Source organism: Cydia splendana, chromosome 13, assembly GCF_910591565.1.
Source record: "Cydia splendana chromosome 13, ilCydSple1.2, whole genome shotgun sequence".
In the NCBI taxonomy this organism is placed as follows: Eukaryota; Metazoa; Arthropoda; class Insecta; order Lepidoptera; family Tortricidae; genus Cydia; species Cydia splendana.
The window spans coordinates 3,258,018-3,281,827 of NC_085972.1; the positions used below are offsets into that span (position 1 = coordinate 3,258,018).

Here is a 23,810-nt window from a genome sequence, read left to right on the forward strand (position 1 = left end):
CTGTTCAAGCTACATTCCTCTTTCAATGGGCAAGAGGAGGGTTTTTACAGATATTTCCTTTCTTAGCAGATAATGTATATTGAGAGACGGAGATGGATAAACATTTCTTATTCTTAAAGCCGTGTCGTAAAAATAAAATACTATATCCAACAAGTGCAATCAAGTCAAATAAACGTTGGGAACATGACCGTGGCATTTAATACATATGTACAGAACAAGATAAGAAATGTGATATTGTAAACTTTCGTATCTAGTCAATGAGAATCAATGTTAGTTTGAATATCAGTGTTAGTTTGAATTAGTAGTTGCAGTTGTATTTTATAATTGTTGATGTATTATTATTATATTTGCTTGTACCTATATAAATTCAATGTAGACGTGTAAAAGTACCCTTGTGGCCTATTTGCTTAATAAATGTTGAAGTTTGAAGTTACTGGATCTCATATTATTGTAACTGTTACAGATGTAGTGAATAATAATTTACCATCGTATTTTCTTGAAAACGTTCGGATTTGTCATGCTTTGCACTGAGATTGACTGACTGAAATAGCATAACACACGTACGTACGTTTCCGTGAAAATACAATGGAAAAAGATTTTGCACTAGGTACATCTGTAAAAGGTACATAAATCAAATCTCTTGACCGAACATAGGATAATAATTGAACTGATGTATCACTAGTGACTAAAGTGTGTAAAACTAAACTATTATTAAAATTGCGTATTAGTAATAAAACACCATCAACATTACCTTCCTCATTTTTAGAAGCAATCCGAGCCATCCAATTGATCCGTTTCTTTGCTGTGATCACAAAATCATGCAAAACATAAAAGTAAAAGCAACACAGTTAACAAACATGCAGCAATATTAGACACAACTAACACGTACAAAGTCAAATAGTTCAATGGGGAACTTGCATTACTTTTAATGTTGAGAAATGTTTAAATGTTTGTGAGAATACAAGCTCTGTTGTATAAAGCAAGATTAGAAATAACACTTTAAGTCAAGCACAGTAGTAACTTTTTAAAAGCTAAACTTATTAATACTGCATTTTGACTTCACAGTTTACACTTAAACATCAACAGTAAGTTTGTTATTTCTGGCTTCACTTAGGAAAAGTAACGTCCAAGTAAAATTGTTATTATAAATTTTCTTTTAACAAATTAAAAAGCAAATGTTATTTCAGTGATCATCCATACTAAATCTGTAGGATAAATATTTAGGCCATACTGAACAAGTTTTAGTACGGGATAAACAACATCATGAAATATGTCGACCCACAGAAAACGATGTCACATTGTTCACATTCGCCTGTGCGTCTCGCTCGATCGCGCCAATACATGTACTGACAAATACGAGCGAAAGATAACCAAATAATATCAAAGGTATCATTTAGATGTCAAAGTGTACGTTCGAATTGGCCTCCATGTCGCTTGATTGTGTGAAAAAGAAACAGCCAATTTAAAGGCGATACAAAAATGAGGTAAATATTTTGAATGCAAGTTCCCCACACCAAAGTCAGCACAAGTACGATTGGTATTCATGCAATTCATAGACCCTATCTCGATTAGCATTTCAATTGTGTGGATCTTAGAACAATCGAGGAGTGTTTTTTCAAAAGGGCTTATTTCTCTACGAAAACCATACAAACATAAGCCCTTTTGAAAAGACTACTCAATCGTCGCGGACGAAAGTCTCAAGGAAAGGAAATTCTAGCTTAAGATTATCATAACCATTTCCTGTGCATGACTTACAAACGATGCGATTGTATGAGGGAATTATGCAAATTAAGTGTTTTAATGTCTTTATGTGTTTCTAAAAGGTGCTTTAATGGCCATTCTCATTTAAGAGCAGCAACGGTTAAAAATGTATAACTTTTATTATATTTTAAATGCTTCTTTATGAGTCTTTGCGATTCTGCAAAAAATGCAGACTCATCTTATCAAGTAGGTAGTGGTAATAGATTTAATCACAAACACTTAACACTTTAAACAATATTCATAATATATCATAATGTACAACATAATGAAAATACACAAATAACCAAAACCATTAATGTACATGTAATAACAAACAGTTATCAATGTTATCATACACCTACCAACACCACAGCCACCACAGGTCATGCAATGAAAAGTTGAACCCCTATCTCTGACCCCATGTATAACCAACATTGGGGCAAGAGAACCACATGTAAGGAATCCTCATACTGTTGCTCTTGCCCCGAGCAAATTAATTATTTTTCTCTTAACCCACCATGACCTTACTTATCAAAATATTTTACCCGCACTTTGATAACTTAATGCGATAACTAATATAAAGAAAATAATGAACTAAGCCTTTTTAGAAATAACTTAAAGTATTAATCAAACTCACCATCAGACAGATTATTTCCATAATTATCGCTTTTCTTCTTAACAGAGGTAGGTTTCGCCATCTTGTAAGGTTTCGCCTCCGCATCTTCGTATTCTATCGGCGGTGCAACTAAGGAATTCCTACTACCATTGGTAGTCAGCAGTGCTACCATGAACCATAACGCCGTTAATACCAGCACTGCCTTTAATATCCATGTGCGTCTTCTTAAAAACAACATACTGAAGAACTTCATCTTTATTCTCTCACACTTCTATAACTTCTCTAGATTTTATACATTTCAATATTTCGAGTCTTAGAGAACTTAAATTATAAAATTTGAGCAATTCTTTACTATCTAGAGTAATCACAAATGGTGACTAGCATAAAATGAATCAGATATGTAAGCTTTTAGCGTTCCAAGATATGCTTAGTAGATATGACAGTTTGCATCAAGTTTTAATGTTTCCTTCACATGACTATTGTTTCAGTTTCGTCTGAAAACTCTTTTTTTCTCAGAAACCAGTCGGTTTATCTTCTTTCATATGTAACGCGTCCATGGGAATTTGTTGACTTCCATAATCTTGAGGTCTCCTCACAATCTGTAAATAAAAGAAAGTAATTCATTTACAATTCAACTACATACTTATTTAAAGCATAGCCCTACCACTAACAAGGTTACAATGTAACTTGGATTAAAACAAAGTGTACCTTAATTAGTCAACAAAGTATAATAATTTCTTAAGAAACGAAACATTTATAGCCCTATAATATTTATAGTAATAGTAAAATCTTGCATAAATCGACTTAACCCTGCAATAGACTCCATGAAACTTGTATTGTAAATACTAAACAAATAACGACACATAATATTTATTAGATAGGTAGGTCTCTTATGACATAACTTATATGAGAGGGTTTCAAACGTTAGATAGATTATATACGTACTTAAATATTGGTTTCTTTATTCCGAATCTCCAACAATAAGTATAACAAACATACTCGTTTTTGACATTTGCGTCAAACTCATCCAAGTAAATAAAACCTAACTCAACTTCACCTATCCGTTTCTACCTATATTTAAAAAAAACATGTCAACCTTTAAAACACTCATCATTTATATATGTTAGCACACAATTAATATCCCCCCCGTTTTAAAAAGCCAGAGCAAAACAGAGCGCGGCAATAATGAACCCTTGACATTCGCGCGCTGACATATTGCCGGCGATTTTTCCTCGAATTCCTGCCAGGAAGGTAATGGTACTGGGTCGGGAGGTCGGCTGTTAATATAGCTTAGCAAACGTACGTATCAAACTATTGTTGTCTAAAAATAAATAGTTTTAATACAAGTTTTTAACAGTCTTTTCTTGCGTGCTGCGATGCCTGCGAGCAATATTTTATCAATATAAAAAAAATCATTTATTTAAATTATATTACTAAAAATTATCGTAAATGCTCACAAATTACTCCGATCATTACACAGAGTAGTTAACTCATCAATTCCGTGCTTCATTGTATCAGTACTTGAATTCCTCGTAAAGTTATAGCGATCATTCGATCACAATTACCGCACAACGTTCGGACTCCAATAATCGATGAACATTAGATAATGCTCTTCCTATCACTCTCCGAATGTTTGACTTAGGCAAACCAGTATAGTACAAATTTTCGAGTTTTAGATTCAGATATATAGACATTTGTGAAGCTAGGGCATTCCCTACAGTCAGGGTATACCATAACAAGATAATGAATGGTTAAGGCCAAGGCTAAGCAGAGTGTAATGCCGTACGGGCCTAATAGGTCCGTGGGTTAAGAGCCCATCAACGTGCACACTAGCGCCACAGCTAAATAATCGTGATTATTTAAATTTAAAGAAAGATATCGAGAGAGAAAGATAAAGATCAAACTAGTTTTTATGTTGCTGGATTCGTCAATCTATGCGTCCAAAGTTAAAACGGCCGTTTTTGTTTTGTGTTCATAGATCGAGGAATCCAGCAACATAAAAACTCTGCTGTATTCAAAAGGTATACTTAAATACAAAATACAGTACGTAGCGGCCCCATTTTTTTAAATATCTTTCGTTAAATTGAAATAATCACGATTATTTAGCAGTGGCGCTAGTGTGCACGTTGATGGGCTCTTAAAATAAGGTCGACACGGGTTCCAAGTGCTTAAATGCCATGCTGTCTTTTTATTTGAAGTGGACCTTCATATCATCACAGGCCTTTGCGTCTATTGCAGACGATTGCTGTTTAGACAACGGCTTTGGCGACTGTGGGAGGCCGATGCGTGAGCGGCACTAACATTTTTGGCAGAGAATGCTCATGCCACCTGAGGTTCCAGTCCCGATTTGCTTTCTGCGACCTGTGGACCTTTCTACCTACGAATCTTATAGTAGTAGTAACTGGGAATAACAATACAGATACCCCCACACCCACCAGTCAAGGGTCCACCGCAGACGAATGGCGCCCCACATTATCGGCTCTAGTGCCCGAGCTATTTTTCAGCCGAACACATTACAATTTGTACGGCAAATGACCGACTTTTACGAGCGTAAATTACCACCCATAGACGACTCATATAGGCGGTACGAGAAACCAGTTAAATTGGTCAAATAATTAAGTTGATTATACCTTAGTATTAGGCAATGTAACGGCATATTATGAACGAGTATTTAGCGTTTAATAAAAACCGAGCTTTACTTATAAAATTAAATATGTACTACCCTGTGAACCGTAATGAGTTGCACTCTATGCCATTCACCCCGAACTTCTCTTCTCTAACTGGCGTGTGTATTAAGGCTTCGTCACACAGGCGCGTTTTCCGGGCGTGCGGGTGAGCGGGGCGCGCCGCTTTTACATATTAAAACCAGTGTTGGCCGAAAGTTAATGCGAATTGAAAATGTTGGCCATTAACCATTATAAATTGAACCTTAAACCGTAACGGACGATTACAGTTTACGATTCAATTTATAATGGTTAATGGCCAGCATTTTCAATTTGCATTAACTTTCGGCCAACACTGATTAAAACGCTCACGCCGCGCTCACGCCCCGCCCGGAGAACGCGCCTGTGTGACGGAACCTTTAGTCTTAAAAGTGGACTGAACTGAATTAGATTTCATCTAAGACAACTTTGCACCGACTTGAGCAGAATAAAGTGAGTGTCATAACAACGTCATATTTTTATAGAAATTTTGCATTAATTGTGCAGAGTTAGCTTGGTCCGACTCTAATCTGTTACGCTCTTTAGTTAATACTAGAGATGGGCCGAATATGGACTTTGCCGAATACGTATATTCGGCCGAATATTCGGTTTAGATCACACCGAATACGAATATTCGGTTAGGCTAAAACTGCCTTAAACGCTGAAAACAAGTTCATACAGGTCCGCGATCTGCACTCCGCTCCGCACGTATTTTTGACCCCTCCCCTCTGGACCGGCCGGGAATGTTTATGAAAATATGAAAAGAAACGGACCCGTCTTATGTCTGGCCGCGAAGTGCACCCATGCCAGCTAGCGGACGCCCCTTAAATAAGAATTAGTTTATTCGGTAAATATTCGGCAGTTCGAACCAAACTATTCGGCCGAATACGAACATTGAAAAATATACCCAATACGCCGAATACCGAATAATTACCGAATATTCGGCCCATCTCTAGTTTATACTATAGGTAACTGCTCTTATGATTGGTGACCGCGAGTCCATACTCCATCTACTCGTATTAGGTAAGGTAAGTGATCTATGTTAACGAGCCAGTCGCACCGCAGACTTTTGTGCTTTTTGAGTTCCTTTATTTTTATCGCCGCCCATCTCATTAGGAGGATGGTAGTGACGCTGTTTAATTTATGGAGCGTTTTGTTCGATTCATTCAACAGCTTTCTTTGTTAATTTTAGTAGTAAGACTAAGCGTCGGTTGCACCAAACTGTTCGTATCGTTAAAGAGTTCGCTAAATTTTTATGTACTTATGGAAAGTTTGATAGTAAAGCGCCGGGGCGCGCCGGCTGACGTTGATCAGTCTGTCAAATGTGGCTGGTGCAACTGGCCCTAAGCAGAGTCGACCGCTAACGATTTTATTTCTATTAATGAAATAAATATGACGAATTCGAGTGAGATTGAAACACATGACATTCTGAGCGGTTGAGAGAATGGGTCTGTTAATTTTTGGGTAGGTTTTTTAAATTGAAGCTTTGTTAACGTATAACGTAAAACCTACATCAAATTATGAGCATCGAAAAAAAAAACGTTTTTTATTTGCCGACTCTTTGTTAATTTTACTTTTAATGCCCAGTTCTTGCAATTCTAATAAATAAAGTGACAAAACTGTCTTTGTCCATTACGTTACTATGCTAGTGTTTACCATAAACTCGGTATCGTAATGGGCAGTAGTAGGTAGGTAATTATTTACTAAAAAGTTTCCGATTTTCATCAGTAAAGGTTTCGATATTGATATAATGCGATTGTTCGCGATTCGTGCACGCGAGATGCACTGCTAATCGTATATAACAATATTACAACACATTCAACATACTTAATTATTGTAAAATCATAATACTACTCAATGTGTGCTCAGAGTTTAAATCTTTCACTGTAAAGCACTTCCTTAACGAACTGATACGTAATCACGCACAAAAAAAACCGGCCAAGTGCGAGTCGGACTAGCGCACGAATGGTTGCGCACCATTACGCAAAAAACGGCAAAAATATTACGTTCGTTGTATGATAGCCCCACTTAAATATTTGTTATATTCTGTTTTGAGTAGTTGTTGTTATAGCGGCAACAGAAATACATCATCTGTGAAAATTTCAACTGTCTAGCTCTAGCTGTCACGGTTCATGAGATACAGCCTGGTGACAGACAGACGGACAGCAAAGTCTTAGTAATGGGGTCCCGTTTTTACCCTTTGGGTACGGAACCCTAAAAAGCTAAGAAACCACAGATAAGTATCAGTGATGATTCCATCTGCTGACCTCATGACTGGATTGTTTTTTATAATGACCTTGAACCGTCAAATGCTTCCACTGACGGATTGATTACTATATTTAGTTAATATTAGGCTATAAGAAACATGTAGTTTTTAGGGTTCCGTACCCAAAGGGTAAAAACTGGACCCTATTACTAAGACTCCGGTGTCCGTCTGTCTGTCTGTGAAACGGCCAAGCCACATATATTGACTAAGGTGTAGAGTTTGTCAAGTTAGTGCTTGTAGAGTTAGAAGCTTGGCTCTACAAGAGATCTGATAACTTTTCACAATGCAAGCCTTATGGTTTCGTCTTGGCAACATTTTCCATGAAAATGTTTTTGGTGTGTCGTGATTTTCCCTTGATTGTAAAATTTCTAGCCGGGTTATTAAAAAAATCTAGAGTTAGACCAAGCTAAGTTCGCAGTGATTTTGATAGCCTGCAAGTGTTATTTTAAACGTCAGACTTCTATGATTTTTTTTATTTTTTTTTGGTAGCCTGGTTTAGTGTCCAACTGCTGGACAAAGGCCTCCCCTCCTTTCCTCCACTCAACCCTGTCATTTGTACGTTCTCGCCAATCCGGATAAAATGCGTCCAAGTCGTCCCGCCATCTCCTTTTTGGTCTGCCTGCACCCCGGTCAGCACCATCTATGGTGTTCCGTGGGTCCCACTCGGTTACCATTTTGGCCCACCTTTCACGTCTATAAAATTATGACGTTTAATTAACACTTGCACCGTGTGGGCTACCAAAATCGCTGCCAACTTAGCTTGGTTTGACTCTATTTTATTTAATTACCTGCCGCAATAAACGTGGTGATAGGAACTGTAGATTCGAAGATTGAAATCTGAAACAAAGAAAATAAGAAAATTAAAATTATATCCTGCATGGCTGAACGATAAAGTGTATTTTGTTCTTCTTATTAGTATTTCATCATATTATTTATAAATTATTTTATTATTTACACAAATTGACTAAGCCCCACAGTAAGTTCAAGAAGGCTTGTGTTGTGGCTACTCAGACCAGACAACGATATGTATCATATTACCTACAAATACTTAGATAGGTAGGTACATAGAAAAAAATTTTTTTTTACTATCGTTACATATAATTTAGGCCATGAAAATTCCTGACGCTGAGTGGCCTAAATAACGTTCGAGACTTGAGAAGCTAAAGGACATATAAAATAATTACCTCTAAGTCCTAATTCATATATATATATATATTATATTATAGGACAATTTTTACACAAATCGACCTAGTCCCACAGTAAGCTCAATAAGGCTTGTGTTGTGGGTACTAGACGACGATATATATAATATACACATATATATGTATATAAATACTTATATACATAGAAAACATCCATAACTCAGGAACAAATATTTGTGATGAACACACAAATAAATGCCCTTACCAGGATTCGAACCCGGGACCTCTTGCTTCGTAGGCAGGGTCACTACCGACTAGGCTAGGAGGCCGTTAAAATAATAAGAAATAGAATAGAATAGTGAACTTATTAATATATAATTATTAAGTTCACTTTAGTACGTAGAAGAAGGTATATTAATATTAAGAAATGTAATACGTAGAAGGTATTTTGATAATGAGGAATCCAGGGAAGGTTTTCTTTAACATGTACTTATTTATACGTATTAAAATCATTTATTTACAACAAAGATATATACAGTGGTATTACTAAAAGAAATTAATAACTAGCTTAAATCTAAAATACGCCCTTGAGGCATTGTACCAAGGATGCTGGCCGCATTTCCTCGCTGTATCGCAATCCTGATACGTTGTGCGAGGTAGCCGCCAGCTCTTCGGTCACCAGTTACGTCAACCAGACGCTTCTCGATTTCTGCGAACAACTTATGCGCGCTGGGACCCCATGGACCTAGAGTTTCAAATCCAAATGGTACAAAATGGTACTCTCTACGTTTTATCACAGTTTACTTTACATATCGAAATCCGCTTTCCGACTTCAAAGTCATCTTTAAGCCGGAATTTCCCACATTATGCATTAACCCCACGGGAGGTGCTTACTCAAATTTATTACATGGAGGCCGGTGGATATCCATATCTTTCATATCCACCTTAGAAGGCACGTAGCGACATCTACCTTAAGAGTATCACACTTCTTTGAACGGCTTATACAGTGATTTTTTCAACTTTTTCTTTACTTCTACAACATAACTACATTAACTACCTATTAAATATATTAAAAACGGGTCACTCACGGACCCCTCGGTACGGGGCTCCTCGGTACGGAGTGAAACATGTCTAGCGTTTTTCGACTTAAAATACGTGAGTGACCCGTTCTTATTATATTTAATATGTCTGTGTCTCACGGAAGTTTTGTTATTAAAATACATAGTATACCTAATACTTGAAGACTATTCTGCTTATTACAAAATTAATTTTTTTTGACAAGGTTTTCATCTTTGATATGACCTTGATTTGCGTCATCAGCGTCAGGCGTCACTCGCGCTCCAATAAGTGCGAGCAAGATGCTTTAAGAGACGAAACCCGATTGCATTTCGTGAACTCCAATCAAAATAACACATAAACCATATCAAATTGTTAAAACAACAACCTACAACGACAAAACACTGGCCAGACTACCTCCAAACGGTTATCTCATCGCTTCCCAGCGCGCTGCTCGGCGAGCGACAGTACGCGACGCGCGGCTATCGCTACTCATGCACTGTTACAGCTCGGCCACGACATCGAGCGACTTGCGACGGCGGGAGCGACGGTTGGAGCGTGACACAGCGATCGGACCTTTCGCTCCAACCTATGGTTATCGCTCCCGCCGTCGCAAGTCGCTCGATGTCGTGGCCGACCCGTTAGCGCTTGAAAATGGAGTACTAGACTGCCTGAACATGTCACGCGAGTGACTAAAAAATAAAAATACGTAAGTTAAAACCTAAATGAATGAAATGAAAGCATTTATTTCGGATACAAATACATACATATTATGAGAGTTGTAACTTATATTAGGTGTGTTAGTAGAAAGTATAATTATAATGACAATTGACATGCAAGGGCATCCAGTGAGCGAGGATAGGGCTGTCCATCCTCTCAGCGATCACCTTCAGGAGAGTGTTGGTACTGCCCCGCTAAAATTAGCGTAATATTTACTCAACACAGTTTAAATTCGATTATGTCAAAACAAAATCGGGGCTTATGTGCTCTCAGATAGTGCGATTTGCCGTCCAACGTTATTTACGCGATATTTGAGACCGTTGAGATCCCTATCAAATATTTATTGCCTTTGTATCTCGGTTTTCGGGTTATCCTCTTGGGATTGATTACATTTTTACGTGTTGAAAGGATTGTTTTGTAATTTGGTTTATTGTATTGTAAAATATTTGGGTGGAAATTCGAGAAATGGATGATGATTGTCAATGTGCTTAACACGGTTGCTTAATGTTTTAATGTTTCAAATTTTAATGTTATGCGTTTAATGTTTGTGTTTGTTTAATGTTGATACCTATTATTTAAATTATGTACCCATGAGTAACAGATACTTGAAGTAAATGAATGTTAATTATAATTCTAATTTTTAATTTAAGACTATTCAGCGTACTCAAAGGTTGGCAAAGTGGTATTCAGGTGTTGCCTTCTTTATACACTGAGAAAAAAAACTAACAAAAACACACTTAGAATTACAAAAATAAAACTTAATCCGGGGACAAGGAGAGTCAACTAATAGGAACAAATTGACTTTTGCAATTTCCATTGGCTGCTATTTAACTGATCACCAGATTTAGTAAAATTTAATACCAAAAAAATATATTTTACCACCCTAAAATAATGAATGATCACCAAAATTATAACACCATTTTAATATGAAATGATTGCCAATTTTATTACATTTTACTATCCTTTTAAAGGAAATGACACCAAACTAATCATTATTAACCCAAAAATTTTAAATGATTACCAAATTTCAAACCCCATTTTAATGTGAAATGATAACCAAATTTATACATCTTGCTATCCTATTAAAGAAAATGACACAAAAGTAATCATTGTAAACCCAAAAATAGTAAATGACCACCGAAATTGTAACCACATTTTTATTAAAAATGTGCAAATGTTTAATATAATACTATTAAATTAATTAATCCACTTCGTCACCTTTTTCTAGTAGCATTTTATATCTGTAACAGTCGCAGTTCTAACCTAACTTAACCCACTTTTCTAGTAGCATTTCGTTTCTGTAAGAGTCGCAGTTCAAACCTAATCTAACCCACTTTTCTAGTAGCATTTCTTTTCTGCAAGGGTCGCAGTTCAAACCTAACCTAACCCACTTTTCTAGTAGCATTTCGTTTCTGTATGGGTCGCAGTTCAAACCTAACCTAACCCACTTTTCTAGTAGCATTTCTTTCTTTAAGGGTAGCAGTTCAAACCTAACCTAACCCACTTTTCTAGTAGCATTTCTTTTCTGTAAGGGTCGCAGTTCAAACCTAACCTAACCCACTTTTCCAGTAGTATTTATTTTATGTATGGGTCGAGTTCAAACCTAACCTAACCCACTTTTCTAGTAGCATTTCCTTTCTGTAAGGGTCGCAGTTCAAACCTAACCTAACCCACTTTTCCAGTAGTATTTCTTTTCTGGAAGGGTCGCAGTTCAAACCTAACCTAACCCACTTTTCCAGTAGCATTACTTTTCTGTAAGGGTCGCAGTTCAAACCTAACCTAACCCATTTTTCTAGTAGCATTTGGTTTCTGTAAGAGTCGCATTTCAAACCTAAGTAACCTAACCTAACCCACTTTTCTGATAGCAGTTTGGTTCTGTAAGGGTCGCAGTTCAAACCTAACCTAACCCACTTTTCTAGTAGCATTTCGTTTATGTATGGGTCGCAGTTCAAACCTAACCTAACCCACTTTTCTAGTAGCATTTCGTTTCTGTATGGGTCGCAGTTGAAACCTAACCTAACCCACTTTTCTAGTAGCATTTCGGTTCTGTGAGGATCGCAGTTCTAACCTAACCTAACCCACTTTTATAGTAGCATTTCGTTTCTGTAAAGGTCGCAGTCCAAACCTAACCTAACCTACTTTTATAGTACCATTTCGTTTCTGTAAGGGTTGCTTTCTAGTAGCATAACGAAATGCTACTAGAAAAGTAGGTTAGGTAGGTATGCGGTGCAGGGTACGAGGGGTTGAGCGGGAGGGGCTAGTAAGTTTGGCATCAGTTTACTTTATTTGGTAATATGTATACATTTTTTGGTAATCATAGTGATTTATTTAGGTGAAAATATCGCATTAATTTGGTCTTCAAGATTTGGTGATCATTAATGATTTTTGGTGGTCATTCAATATATTTGGTATTTGAATACAATTTGAAGGGCAGTCGTAATTAAAACGGTGGTACTTTTGTATTTTTAGGCCTTATTTTTTTGGTGTTCTGTAATTTTTTTTTGGTAAGCATGTTTTTTTTATTTAGGGTACCAAAGTATTTTTTGGTGGTCATTATATTTGTAGCCATTTCCATTTAGTAGGAAATACAACTTCTATATTTGTAATTTGAAGTATGGTAGAGTAATTTCAGAAATTTGGTTTTGTTATTCCGAGAGGTGCTTTAGCAATATCGGAGGTGATGACGTCATGGGTGAAAACTAACCGTTTTGTAATTCTAAGCGTGCTTTAGCAATATCGGAGACGATGACGTCATAGGTTTTACTAAACTGTACTGCGATTCCAAGCTAGCTGTTGTTATTCTAGAGATAATGACGTCACAGGCAAAAACTAAACTGTTTGCAATTCCTCCGCCCCTAGCAAACGGGCGCCGCGAGAGCATGTCGCGCGCGTGGTAGCTACCCGTCTCTATTTCTGTCTGTATGAATAAAAAAGCGTTTGGTAGTATATCTCTGTACTAAAGAGGCACTATAAAAGCCTGTCGAGATATTCTACCCATTCCTTTCTTATTCATACAGTCAGAAAGAGACTAGTATTTATTACGCGCGCAACATGCTCTCGCGGCGCACCTGTGCTAGGGAGGTTGGAATTGCAAACAGTTTAGATTTACCTATGATGTCATTATCACTAGAATAACAACAGCTAGCTCGAAGTTGCAGAACAATATATTCCTGTAGACACCAACTACACAGTAGGTCGCGGGTTAATATGTCCATGGCCCACAATATATCCTAAATTTATTATTTAACTTAAGTATGTTTTAAACAAAGAAGACACGAGACACGCTCGCCCGACATCCGACACAATACTAACTCTAACCAAATGAACGTAGCAAGTAGTAAATTTTACTAAAATCACTAACATTCGTTTCGCTGTGTTGGTATTACAAAACTCGTTTAGTGATTGGTACAACAATGAACATAAACACAACAAGTCTATCTACTAAATACCAGTAAACTTTGTAATGTCGCTATAGTAACAACTGAATTGTTATTTTAAATGGGGTAATGTTATTCCCGCGAACTCGTTTTTTAGATATTACAAAACTATGTAAGTGAGACATTTACTAAAATCATAACTTGAAATCACAGATGCTTTTTTCCAAAAATCACAAACTTTACTAGTAAAAATCGGAGAATTTTAGTAGTAATAAAAATGGATTGTAACAAATACTGAACTTTGTTTAATGCTCCATTTACTAAAGTCTGTTTGCTGAAATTAGATTTAGTATTACTGAGCTGTTTGTAGAAATAAATAAATTTTACAGAAATAGTGAAACTTCCATGATTACTACTAAAACTTCATTTTTTCCCCCAGTACAGAACTGTTTATTAATTCCTGGTGATGATTTTTCTCTCAGTGTATGATGACTCATTTGTACGTTTACCACTTTAACCCATATCCCTATTGATGATTGTTAATTTTTCACGCTTGCACAGGTTTTAGACGGTTTTAGATATAGATGCAACTTAACTTTATTACTACAAGAGCGCGTTTGGGAAGTGAGCGAATCGTCTTACGAGTAAAACCAATGTTGAGAAGACCGTCTATAAGGTAAGACCGTCTACAAGCTCTTTCGTCGCTTCTAACTCTTGCGTTTGTACACATACTTTACTTACAGGAGTCGGTAGAGCAGAAGGAGCAAAGCTCTTCCTTTCTGACCGTATCTGAGCGAAGTAAGTATACAAAATACGAGAGTTCTTGCCCTATGACGGTATTCCCAACTCAAAAATGTTTTATATCAGTCTCCCCCACATTGACCTCCTTTGAGCTCCGTCTAGTAAACGTGATATGTGAATTAAGTAGGTACATTTTAATTAATAACAAAACTTCCGTCAGACACAGAAACATTAAATGGGGTCCCTTTGTTTGACATAATTATTGAAAGTCATAATGTAATGATTGTCCGATTATCATTAGTCATAAAACTGATACCGTTAAATTTTCAGGATTTTCGTTAGGTTATCCTATAGATATTTTTTTTTAATTTTTTTTTATTACTTAAAACTTTATGGGAAACAATAGAGACCCATATTCAATTTGTTAAGAACGGGTCACTCACGTATTTTAAGTCGAAAAACGCTCGACATGTTTCACTCCGTACCAAGGAGTGTCGAGTGTGTGGAGGAGCGTTTTTCGACTTAAATTACAGAGTGACCCGTTCTTAATATATTTAATAAGTAGGTACATATCTCTGAAATACTTACTTTATTTCGACGATATAGAGACGTCATGACGCATTTTTACAAGCTTTTATTTAGTTTCACCTGACCGTTGTCTGTCTGTCTGTCGGTCTGTAATCAAATCTTGCAAGTTAAATTTGATCCACTTCCCGGTTTCCGATTGAGCTGAAATTTTGCATGCATGTATAAATCGGATGACAATGCAATATTATGGTACCATCGAGCTGATCTGATGATGGAGACAGGAGGTGGCCATAGGAACTCTGTGATGAAACAACGTAACCTAATTGTGTTAATAGGGGTTTTTAGAATTGTCTCGATGAGTATTAGTTGTCTGTCGTAAGAAAAGTACAGTCAGCGATAAAAGCTTGTACCAAAAATGAAATTTTTGCCAAAAACTTATTCCGACTCTTTGTTAATCCTACCTACAGTCTTTATAAAAAGGAATCACCGGTTTTTCGGCGGGTACACGTACAAAGTTAAGACAAATTTGCTCATTAACGTTAGGAAGACCGCCCGATAAAAAATCTCCTTTGTTGTAACAAATTCTACCTTCCGTTCTTTCATACGTAATGTAAGGTCAAGTGTATATTCATTACAAAAGCATACAGTATACAGTTAAAAAACGATGATGTTCCGACATAAAAATTACGCAGGTTCGACCGGAGACTTAAGTAGACTTTGACCTAGGAGGTTACATATCAGAATACCGAAAATAGATTTACCTAATATTAAGTATTCTGGTTTCGCCTCCCATAATGTATCACTCATACTATGTATCTGAAAATATCTCTCAAATTTGCGCGACTATTTTGAAACTAGAGGATGAAAACTGGGCCGATTTTTAGTAGTTTTTTTTTTCGCCATTGATAAGTTAAATGTACTATGTAATTTTCAAATAAAACTCGACCTAATTACGACAGTTATAGAGATAAAGACTTAAATACCTAAAAAAAAACTAGAAAAACAAATATCCACGGATTTCACCCCTATAGATGCCCTTTTTGGCGGCCTGAAAGGTCGTTAAATGACAAAAGACTAGCCAGTACTCCACCAGGGTATCAATAATTTCCCAGCGTCATTGTGGTAAAGGGCATACCGCACAAAATAGATCAAAAAACTAGTCAATATTTGATGGCCATCCAGCTATTGGATTCTAGCCTGGAAAGCTCTAAAACATTCATGAGCGTTTTGTTATTCAGCTCGGCAAAAAGCCGCACGAAGGGATAGTACGACGGAAATAATCTATTTTAGGAGCCGTTTTAAATGACAAATTATATTGTTATGGCATTTCATGATTTTAAGACTTTGCAATAGTTAATATACTTACTTTAAGAAGCGATCAGGTTATTTTTAGGTTAGGAAAAGTTCTATTTCCACGTGAATTTTGGGAAAAAAACTACACAAACCTTGGTCGGGATAGGAGCGTTGCTAGCCTTGTGTTGTTAGGCGGCCTCGCTTCACTGGGACTTTATATCTCACTTGGCTGTCAATTTCCCATTTCCCGGCCGCATATACCTAATACTACGGAGGTCGCATATAAGTCAAAAATTCAAAAAATTCAAAATTATTTATTTGGTATCTAGGTGGATTTATACAATAATTTGTGGTGGATACCTCCTGTTAAGTATAGCAATACTTGTGTTAGGAGGTACCGCTCCTTCCAAACGGAGTGATTCAGGTTAAATACCAGATACATATTATAATTGGTACATAGTTGTTATTTTTACAATAACTATAACTATACCCTATAGCTAATTCATATAAGTTTTTTTTTTTTTTTTTATTATATTTTTACAATTCAATATTCAGAGATTTATAATAAATTATACATACAGGGAAAAATATTGTTCAAGTTAGTTTGTTATAATAAGTACTACAAATAATATAACCGAGCTAATATCACACGAAGTTACACACAAGTTGACGTGATATTAGTTCTAATACCTATGGTTTGCCTGTTTGTTTGTCAAGGAGTTAACGATCGAAACCGGTTTGTGCACAATACGATGAGCAGCGTAATGTCATAGAATCATTCCAATTTTAAAATCTTAGACGAACCATCATAAGAGCGTTCTACGAATACGCATACTTGTTACTGAATATAGAGGTCGCTTTACAGTGGTTAGCCAATTTAGCCAATAGGAATGTACGGCCAGATTGCATTGCGCCTACGGCGGGCTCCCGCGCCGCATAGGTCATGGTTGTTGAGTTCACGCATCTCTGCGCGGTGCGGCCATGAAACTGTCGTCTAATACTGTCTGTACTTGTAGTAATGAGGCTCGGATGTAGTTAGTTTTGCTGGGCATTGCTTTACTGAGCATTTTCCGCAAATAGACAAACATTCCCTATTTTGCGTGAAAAATGAGGTAGCGCTACTCTAACCACCCCTGCCGGTCTAGCCAAGGTTACAATCGCTATCGCTACGACAACGAAACGCTTTGGGTCTCCCTATTAGTGCGACAGTGACAGTTGCGTTTCGATCGCTACGAAGCGTTAGCGATTGGCATGTTGTCTACGAGTGTATATCATAGTTTCGGACACTTACTCTCGGAGTATCCTGCTGTCGAATGTTCGTTGATTCGACTGTCGCTGGATCGAATGTTCGCTGGGTCGAAAAGCGTAGAAATAATAAATTGTAGAATCGAATCTGAGGTTTCGATTGTCATCCCGTAGAAGATCTCGGGTACGAATGTTCGTTGATTCGACTGTCGCTGGATCGAATGTTCGCTGGGTCGAAAAGCGTAGAAAAAAAAAATTAAAATGATTATAAATAAATGTAATGTCTAGAAATGGGACCTTATGGCGGTATGACTTATCTGACAAAAAATAAGCTGTCAAACACATGTTGGGCCATGCCAGACGAGACGATGAGCTTTACAACAATACATACATACAATTCTAGATTACGGTTTTTCGATTATGCATAATTCGGCCACAAGTATTTCGACCCAGCGAACATTCGATCCAGCAACATTCGAATCAACGAACATTCGACACACAACAAATCGAACCCATACAATTCTAGATTACGATTTTTCGACCAGCTTCTCCACGAAACCTAGCAATGTTGTCGCCTCCTTTAGTGTGCTCGGAGTCCCTCGGTGTCTGCTCCTGTTCTACCTGTTTACACTCTAGCCTTCTAAGGCCCAAGGTCCTACCAATAGTACTTATTCAGTTAGATGAAATTGATATCATATTCAATTGGAACAGAGTCGCATTTCTCTTGTTTCGTTCAATTTCCAAACAAAACCAAAATAAACTCTATTCCCTTCACTAAAGGTTCAAATTTCAATGGCAAATTCTGGATTATTCATTTGTATGGCTGGGCCTTAGGAGGAGAATATGTTTTGTTGATTTCTTTGCTTCCATGCACGCTCTGCACATGGGGCTGTTTTGAGTACTTGTTTAGTGGCCAAAAGCTATTTATTATTGTAATGTTTGTTTATTATTAAGAAAACTGAACTAAAACAGTTAGATATTACCGAGAAAACGCGGCTTCAACGGCCCCAAGTTTAACTGGTTAGCAAACACCGCAAAATAATCTGAATAGCGCGGCTTCTGCAAATTATTGCGTTGTGACACCGACCGACTATTTAATTAAAATTGTTTACAATCGTGCTTGACATTGTTTCGCAATAACGTAATTAACTATTTTCTCTGCTAGCTTTATCTCTCTCTCTCGCGATCTCCACCTCCCGAGCCGCCGCCTTTTTGAGAGATTTCCAAATATCGGTTGAAAATACGACCTGTAGAGGATTTTAAGCTGAAAAACAGGATCAACCTCGGGATGAGAGAAAATAGACTGGAAACTCATATATTCGTTATGGCCTAGGGTTGCCATAAGTCACAGAAAAAAATCTCTTGTTCAAGGTCAAAGTTCTTATAAAACGATATTCCGCGACTATCTAGGTTTCTATTAAAATGCTCCAATAGTAAAGGTGTATACGAGTTTCCAGCTTATCTTATTATCTATCATTCCGAGGTGAAACCCATAATTTGCCCAAAGGTTGTATGGAAGAGATCGCTTTTTAGCGATAAGACCGCCTGTTGTTTACCTCTGCTTGTATTTCTGTTTTCTTTTGTATTGTTTTCTTTTATTGAGGTGTGTAATAAAGAACATTTGTATTGTATTGATAATTTGCCTACATTAGGTGAACAACCGGACATAAGCATTCTTGTGCAAGTTTCGCTCACGCTCGACATTTTTCGTATCTAACCAACCGGCCTAGCCAAGGTTACAATCGCTATCGCTTCGACAACGAAACGCTTTGTGCCTCTCTATCACTCTTCCATATTAGCGCGACAGTGACAGTTGCGTTTCGATCGCTACGGAGCGTAAGCGATTGGCATGTTGGCTACGCGGCCAGTACGGCTACGTTGGCCGTATTTGACAGCGTGACAATGACAGTGTCTGTCTCTTTCATTCGCGAGGTGTTAAAAAGCAACACGTATTTTATCATGTGAACTAAAGCCATCCATAATACGTCTACAGATCTAATTTGCGTACAAATCCGACCGAAAGAAGATCTGTCATATCAAAAGTATCTGATATTCATCGGAAAAATATGTATTTTACCTATAAATCCGTCATATCAATGTCCTATCAAAATGTCAGCTTTGTCATAAAACATTGAGAAACAAATTCGAATAGCGGACATTTTTAGATTTTTTTTAATAAAGACAAAAGTATGGGACAATTTAATAAAGCCAACCAAACCTAGCAACAACTTCGGAAACAATCCTAACAAAAATATGTATAAAATGCCGAAAAATATAAGGGACGCGACGATTTAATTGGATAATTTGACAATATTTTTCGAGGAAACTGCCATTTTCCTCCTTATCAATCGATAAATGCCACAGTAGTTAGAAAAACAGAAGAACAATAATTGTAAACAGATCCGAACAAATACCAGGAAAGGCCTTTTTGCTTGTACATATACCACGACAGTGGTTAAGAAGCGTGCGGCCGGCCTGTTGGTAAGCGACATTCGTAGTATATAATCGCTTGATTTATTATATTACATTACATTACCAAACGCGTAACACGAACACTTATTCACAGGTTAAGAGTCGTACAAACCTAACCGCCGCCATACAATCGAAGTTACCCTTTAATTTTAAAACAACATTCTGAAATAATATGACATTTGACATGAACGTTAAAGTAACATATACCTAACGACCCGATTCGAACTTTAAGATACGTCAGTTAATAGATCTAGAAACGATATGGGTTAGATATGTCAGTGTTAAATGTGACGGTTCTTCAAACAAAAACGTCCCTTTTGACACTGACACATCTAATCCATAACGTTTCTAGATCTAATAATTGACGTATCTTATAGTTCGAATCGGGCAATATGTCTGGTACCCGTTTTCTAATTCTATTACCATTATTAATAAAAAACAATTCGTCACATCAGAGTGAAAGAGAAGTCTTTCACTCTGATGTACCTACCTAAACACTCAAGAGAAGATATCCATCGAAGTACCTACTTTTTACAATAGCCTGAAAAATATTTCAGTAGCCGTACCACAAGTTGTCACTTGACGTTTACGTTAGCGCATCTCGCTCGCACTGATCTATTGATGCGATGGAAAGGGAATGCGATCGAGTTCACGCAGTCGCTAACCTAAATGTCAAATGCTAGCTCGTGGTAGCCGTGGAGTAAATTACACAGAACATTGTACTACTGCGACTATTTAACTGTGTTTCTCGCCTTAAACGATGCCGATGTGATATTTTAATTTAAGCAGCTATGTGCCTCCCCAATATTTTGTCTCGATAAAAATGTTCTATGAACGAGCCAATGGAAATGATTAGGTACAGAATATGTGAAATAAGGTACAGTCAAGTGTAAAAATATGGGTGGGTATTCTGATGTCAGTGTATGTTCGAAGTGGCCTGACTGTTTAAAATTTAATAATAGTATTAATACTATTCATCAAATACGGAAAACAATAGTATTATAATTAGGCGATAATATTTTTTCTTGAAGCTGTAAAGTCCCATTTCAGTTGTATCACAAAAAACATTTTATAAACGAATAATGTTAAAAATAAATAAAATACGAGTATAATTAGATAGAACGTTCTACAGGATGCTTGAAAAAGAGCATGTTTTCAACATTTCACAAGTTCAACACGGCGTACTAATTGGTACCTTTGTAGAATAAATAAAAACATCATTATGAAATGACTTCCGTTTTATAACTACCTATTCATTTCGCTCTAAATGTTTCTACATTCAAACCTTATTAAAATTATATTTTAAAATTTTAATTACAATCTGAAAGTAGGTTGTCTCTTACACTTTCAGGCTTTAAATCAGGAAAACATCTATATTAAATACAAACATTAACAAATAAGTACAATTATTATTGAAAAGATAACATTTTAATACTTACTGAATTCTCAAACTATTAAAATTGAAATGATAATAATCTCATATTTAATTTCAATACAATCACAATAATGAAAAATCGGAAAAACTGATTGAATGGTAGACAACTTGTGGGAAACCGTTTCATAAAATTCTCGTATACGAAGAAATAATACATGATCAATCAAAATATTGCAAGAACAATTACACTCATTCGTAGTTTGACGTGTCGACTTTTGTTGCAAATTTTGTAGATAGAATTTTATGCAACAGTTACATAATAAGGATTTTGGTCACGACTACGCCTCGTTAGATATTTTGAACTTTTGTTTCAAAACGATCTGCAAAAATTGAAATATTTTCAGACATTCTATGATAGTAATTTGTATACCCCGATTTGATTAACTACGTATTGACGTTTATAGTGCGAGAAAAATCACTATTACTCTCGAGGTCGATAAAAATTTGACGTATCATAACCACTGTAATGTAATTGTATAATATTATACTATAAACATGTTGACAAGAACATGAACTGAATTATTACTATTTTTTTTTTATTTGACATAATGAGTTTTCACATTTTTGGCTTTTGTGCAAAAATTGGTAAAAATAATTAATGGTGCGTTTTAGGCCCAAGTTCATGATTATTTTATATTTAACAAAAATTGTTTAATCAGTTTTCAAATTCACAAAATTACCAGGAAAAGGCTTTAAGATTGCTATTCACTTTTTTTGGCAACCGTACGTATTATCATCTAAAAAACGCTACAATTTTTCAAAAACTGCTACCTGAACCCATGGAGCCTTAAATAAGCTAAAAATAACCATCATTAATTATGTGCCTTATGTGCAAAAACTGTAACACAAACAATATGACTATTAAAATTCAATTGTGCCTGTAAACATTGCACGGGATAACTGCATAATTGCATTCAACAATTAGCAATATGATTACATTTGTAATTGATTGGACGCTGATTGAATCAATCGTGATAATGTGAGGCTATTTGTTGATGAAATTGTGTTTGACTATGATTTCACGTCAATAGTATTCAGCGAGTAGGAGTAGTAATTTTGTGTGAAATATCGTTTACATTTCATATTAGCAAACTTCTCTTTGTTTATATCATTGTACATAATTAATAATTAAACACATGCAGTACTACTGATGCAATATGCGGTCATAATATTGAATAGGTAACTTCTAAACGGACAGTAATTTTTTTTATAATTTTAAGAAACAACAAGTTTATTTAAACTGAAACAACCAAAAAAATAACATATACGAAGAGAGTTGGACGGACAGACATTGTTCTTTTACCCTAACGAAAACTACTACACGATATATAAATACTTATATATATTAAATTACTTGTTACTTTGACACCGTGCATCATAAGATAATATTTATATATCATATAAACGTCTATGATAATTATATTAATGATTTAGGCACAACTCCAATTCTTGGCGAATCAGAGGTTAAATGCAATTTGTAAACTACTTATCTTACCTTAACTTAAAATTTAATTTCAACGGTTATGACGTTTAAATTATCACTTACCATTCTTTTGCCTACCTTAAAATAGACTCGCAACACCACTGTAAAACCTTAAAACCTTTCCACAATCTCCTAGTTCCTGTCCGCTCACCTAGACTCGTACAAAAAAGCTGGAAGTAATTCCAGTCTTGTCAGGCGCCTTCATCACGGATGCATTAAACACGTACAGTCACCACACCATTGTTATGCCAGTTAGGGTTCTTGCTAAATTGGAAATTCTATACCTAGCGTAAGTATTGAACAACCAATTTAGCTAGGACCCTTAATGATAAAGATAATGATAGTTTATTATTCAAGTAGGCATATTAGTATTACAATGCGCTTATGAACGTCAAATACAGCTACACCGGCTCCAACCCTACACCTCTGCCTCGAGAAGATTTAAGTCCCCCCTCAATTGGAGGACGCAACAATCGCGGAGCGTGATGGTACAAGCGATTCGTCAACTCGTTTACCGCCTATATCATAAAAAACTAATGACTATCAATTTTACTTGACTGTCGACGGACATCGTTATTTTATTTTTTATCCATTCTTCGCCTAAGTTAAAGAAAAAGGTCTCAAAATAAACTCGCAACACTGTAAAACCTTAAAACCCCGGTCAATAATCTCCCAAGTTCCTGGCCGCTCACCTAGACTCGTACAAAAAGGCTGGAAGTAATTCCAGTCTTGTCAGGCGCCTTCATCACGGATGCATTAAACACGTACACGTTTTATAGGTTCTTGTGACACGTTTTTTTGTATAATTACATAGTTTTACTGAGCTGGAGGATGTTTAAAATACTGATTAAGTTGGTGTAGTAAAATACTTATTATGTGACGTGATTATAAAGGTTTTCATGTGAAATGGTATCGCAAAATCTCTCAACGCCTTATTTTTTTTTAAAGAATAATTAACATCGTCTCTTGAAGCATAATATGATTTTGGCTAAAA

General features: G+C 36.3%; 1 protein-coding gene across 5 annotated transcripts in view; it reads right to left on the bottom strand.

The window, feature by feature from the left end:
* Positions 1–23,810, bottom strand: part of LOC134796354 (putative polypeptide N-acetylgalactosaminyltransferase 9) — a 328,216-nt gene that overhangs the window by 9,044 nt on the left and 295,362 nt on the right. For 3 of the 5 annotated variants that reach the window (XM_063768511.1, XM_063768512.1, XM_063768508.1), the window contains exons 4-6: positions 8,113–8,161; positions 2,378–2,955; positions 752–802 (exon numbers count right to left, since the gene is read on the bottom strand). In XM_063768511.1, coding sequence (XP_063624581.1) covers positions 752–802; positions 2,378–2,609 — 283 coding nt within the window. In that variant the 5' untranslated portion in view covers positions 2,610–2,955; positions 8,113–8,161. The remainder of the gene's footprint in view (positions 1–751; positions 803–2,377; positions 2,956–8,112; positions 8,162–23,810) is intronic. The other 2 variants (XM_063768510.1, XM_063768513.1) reach the window with 2 other exon arrangements.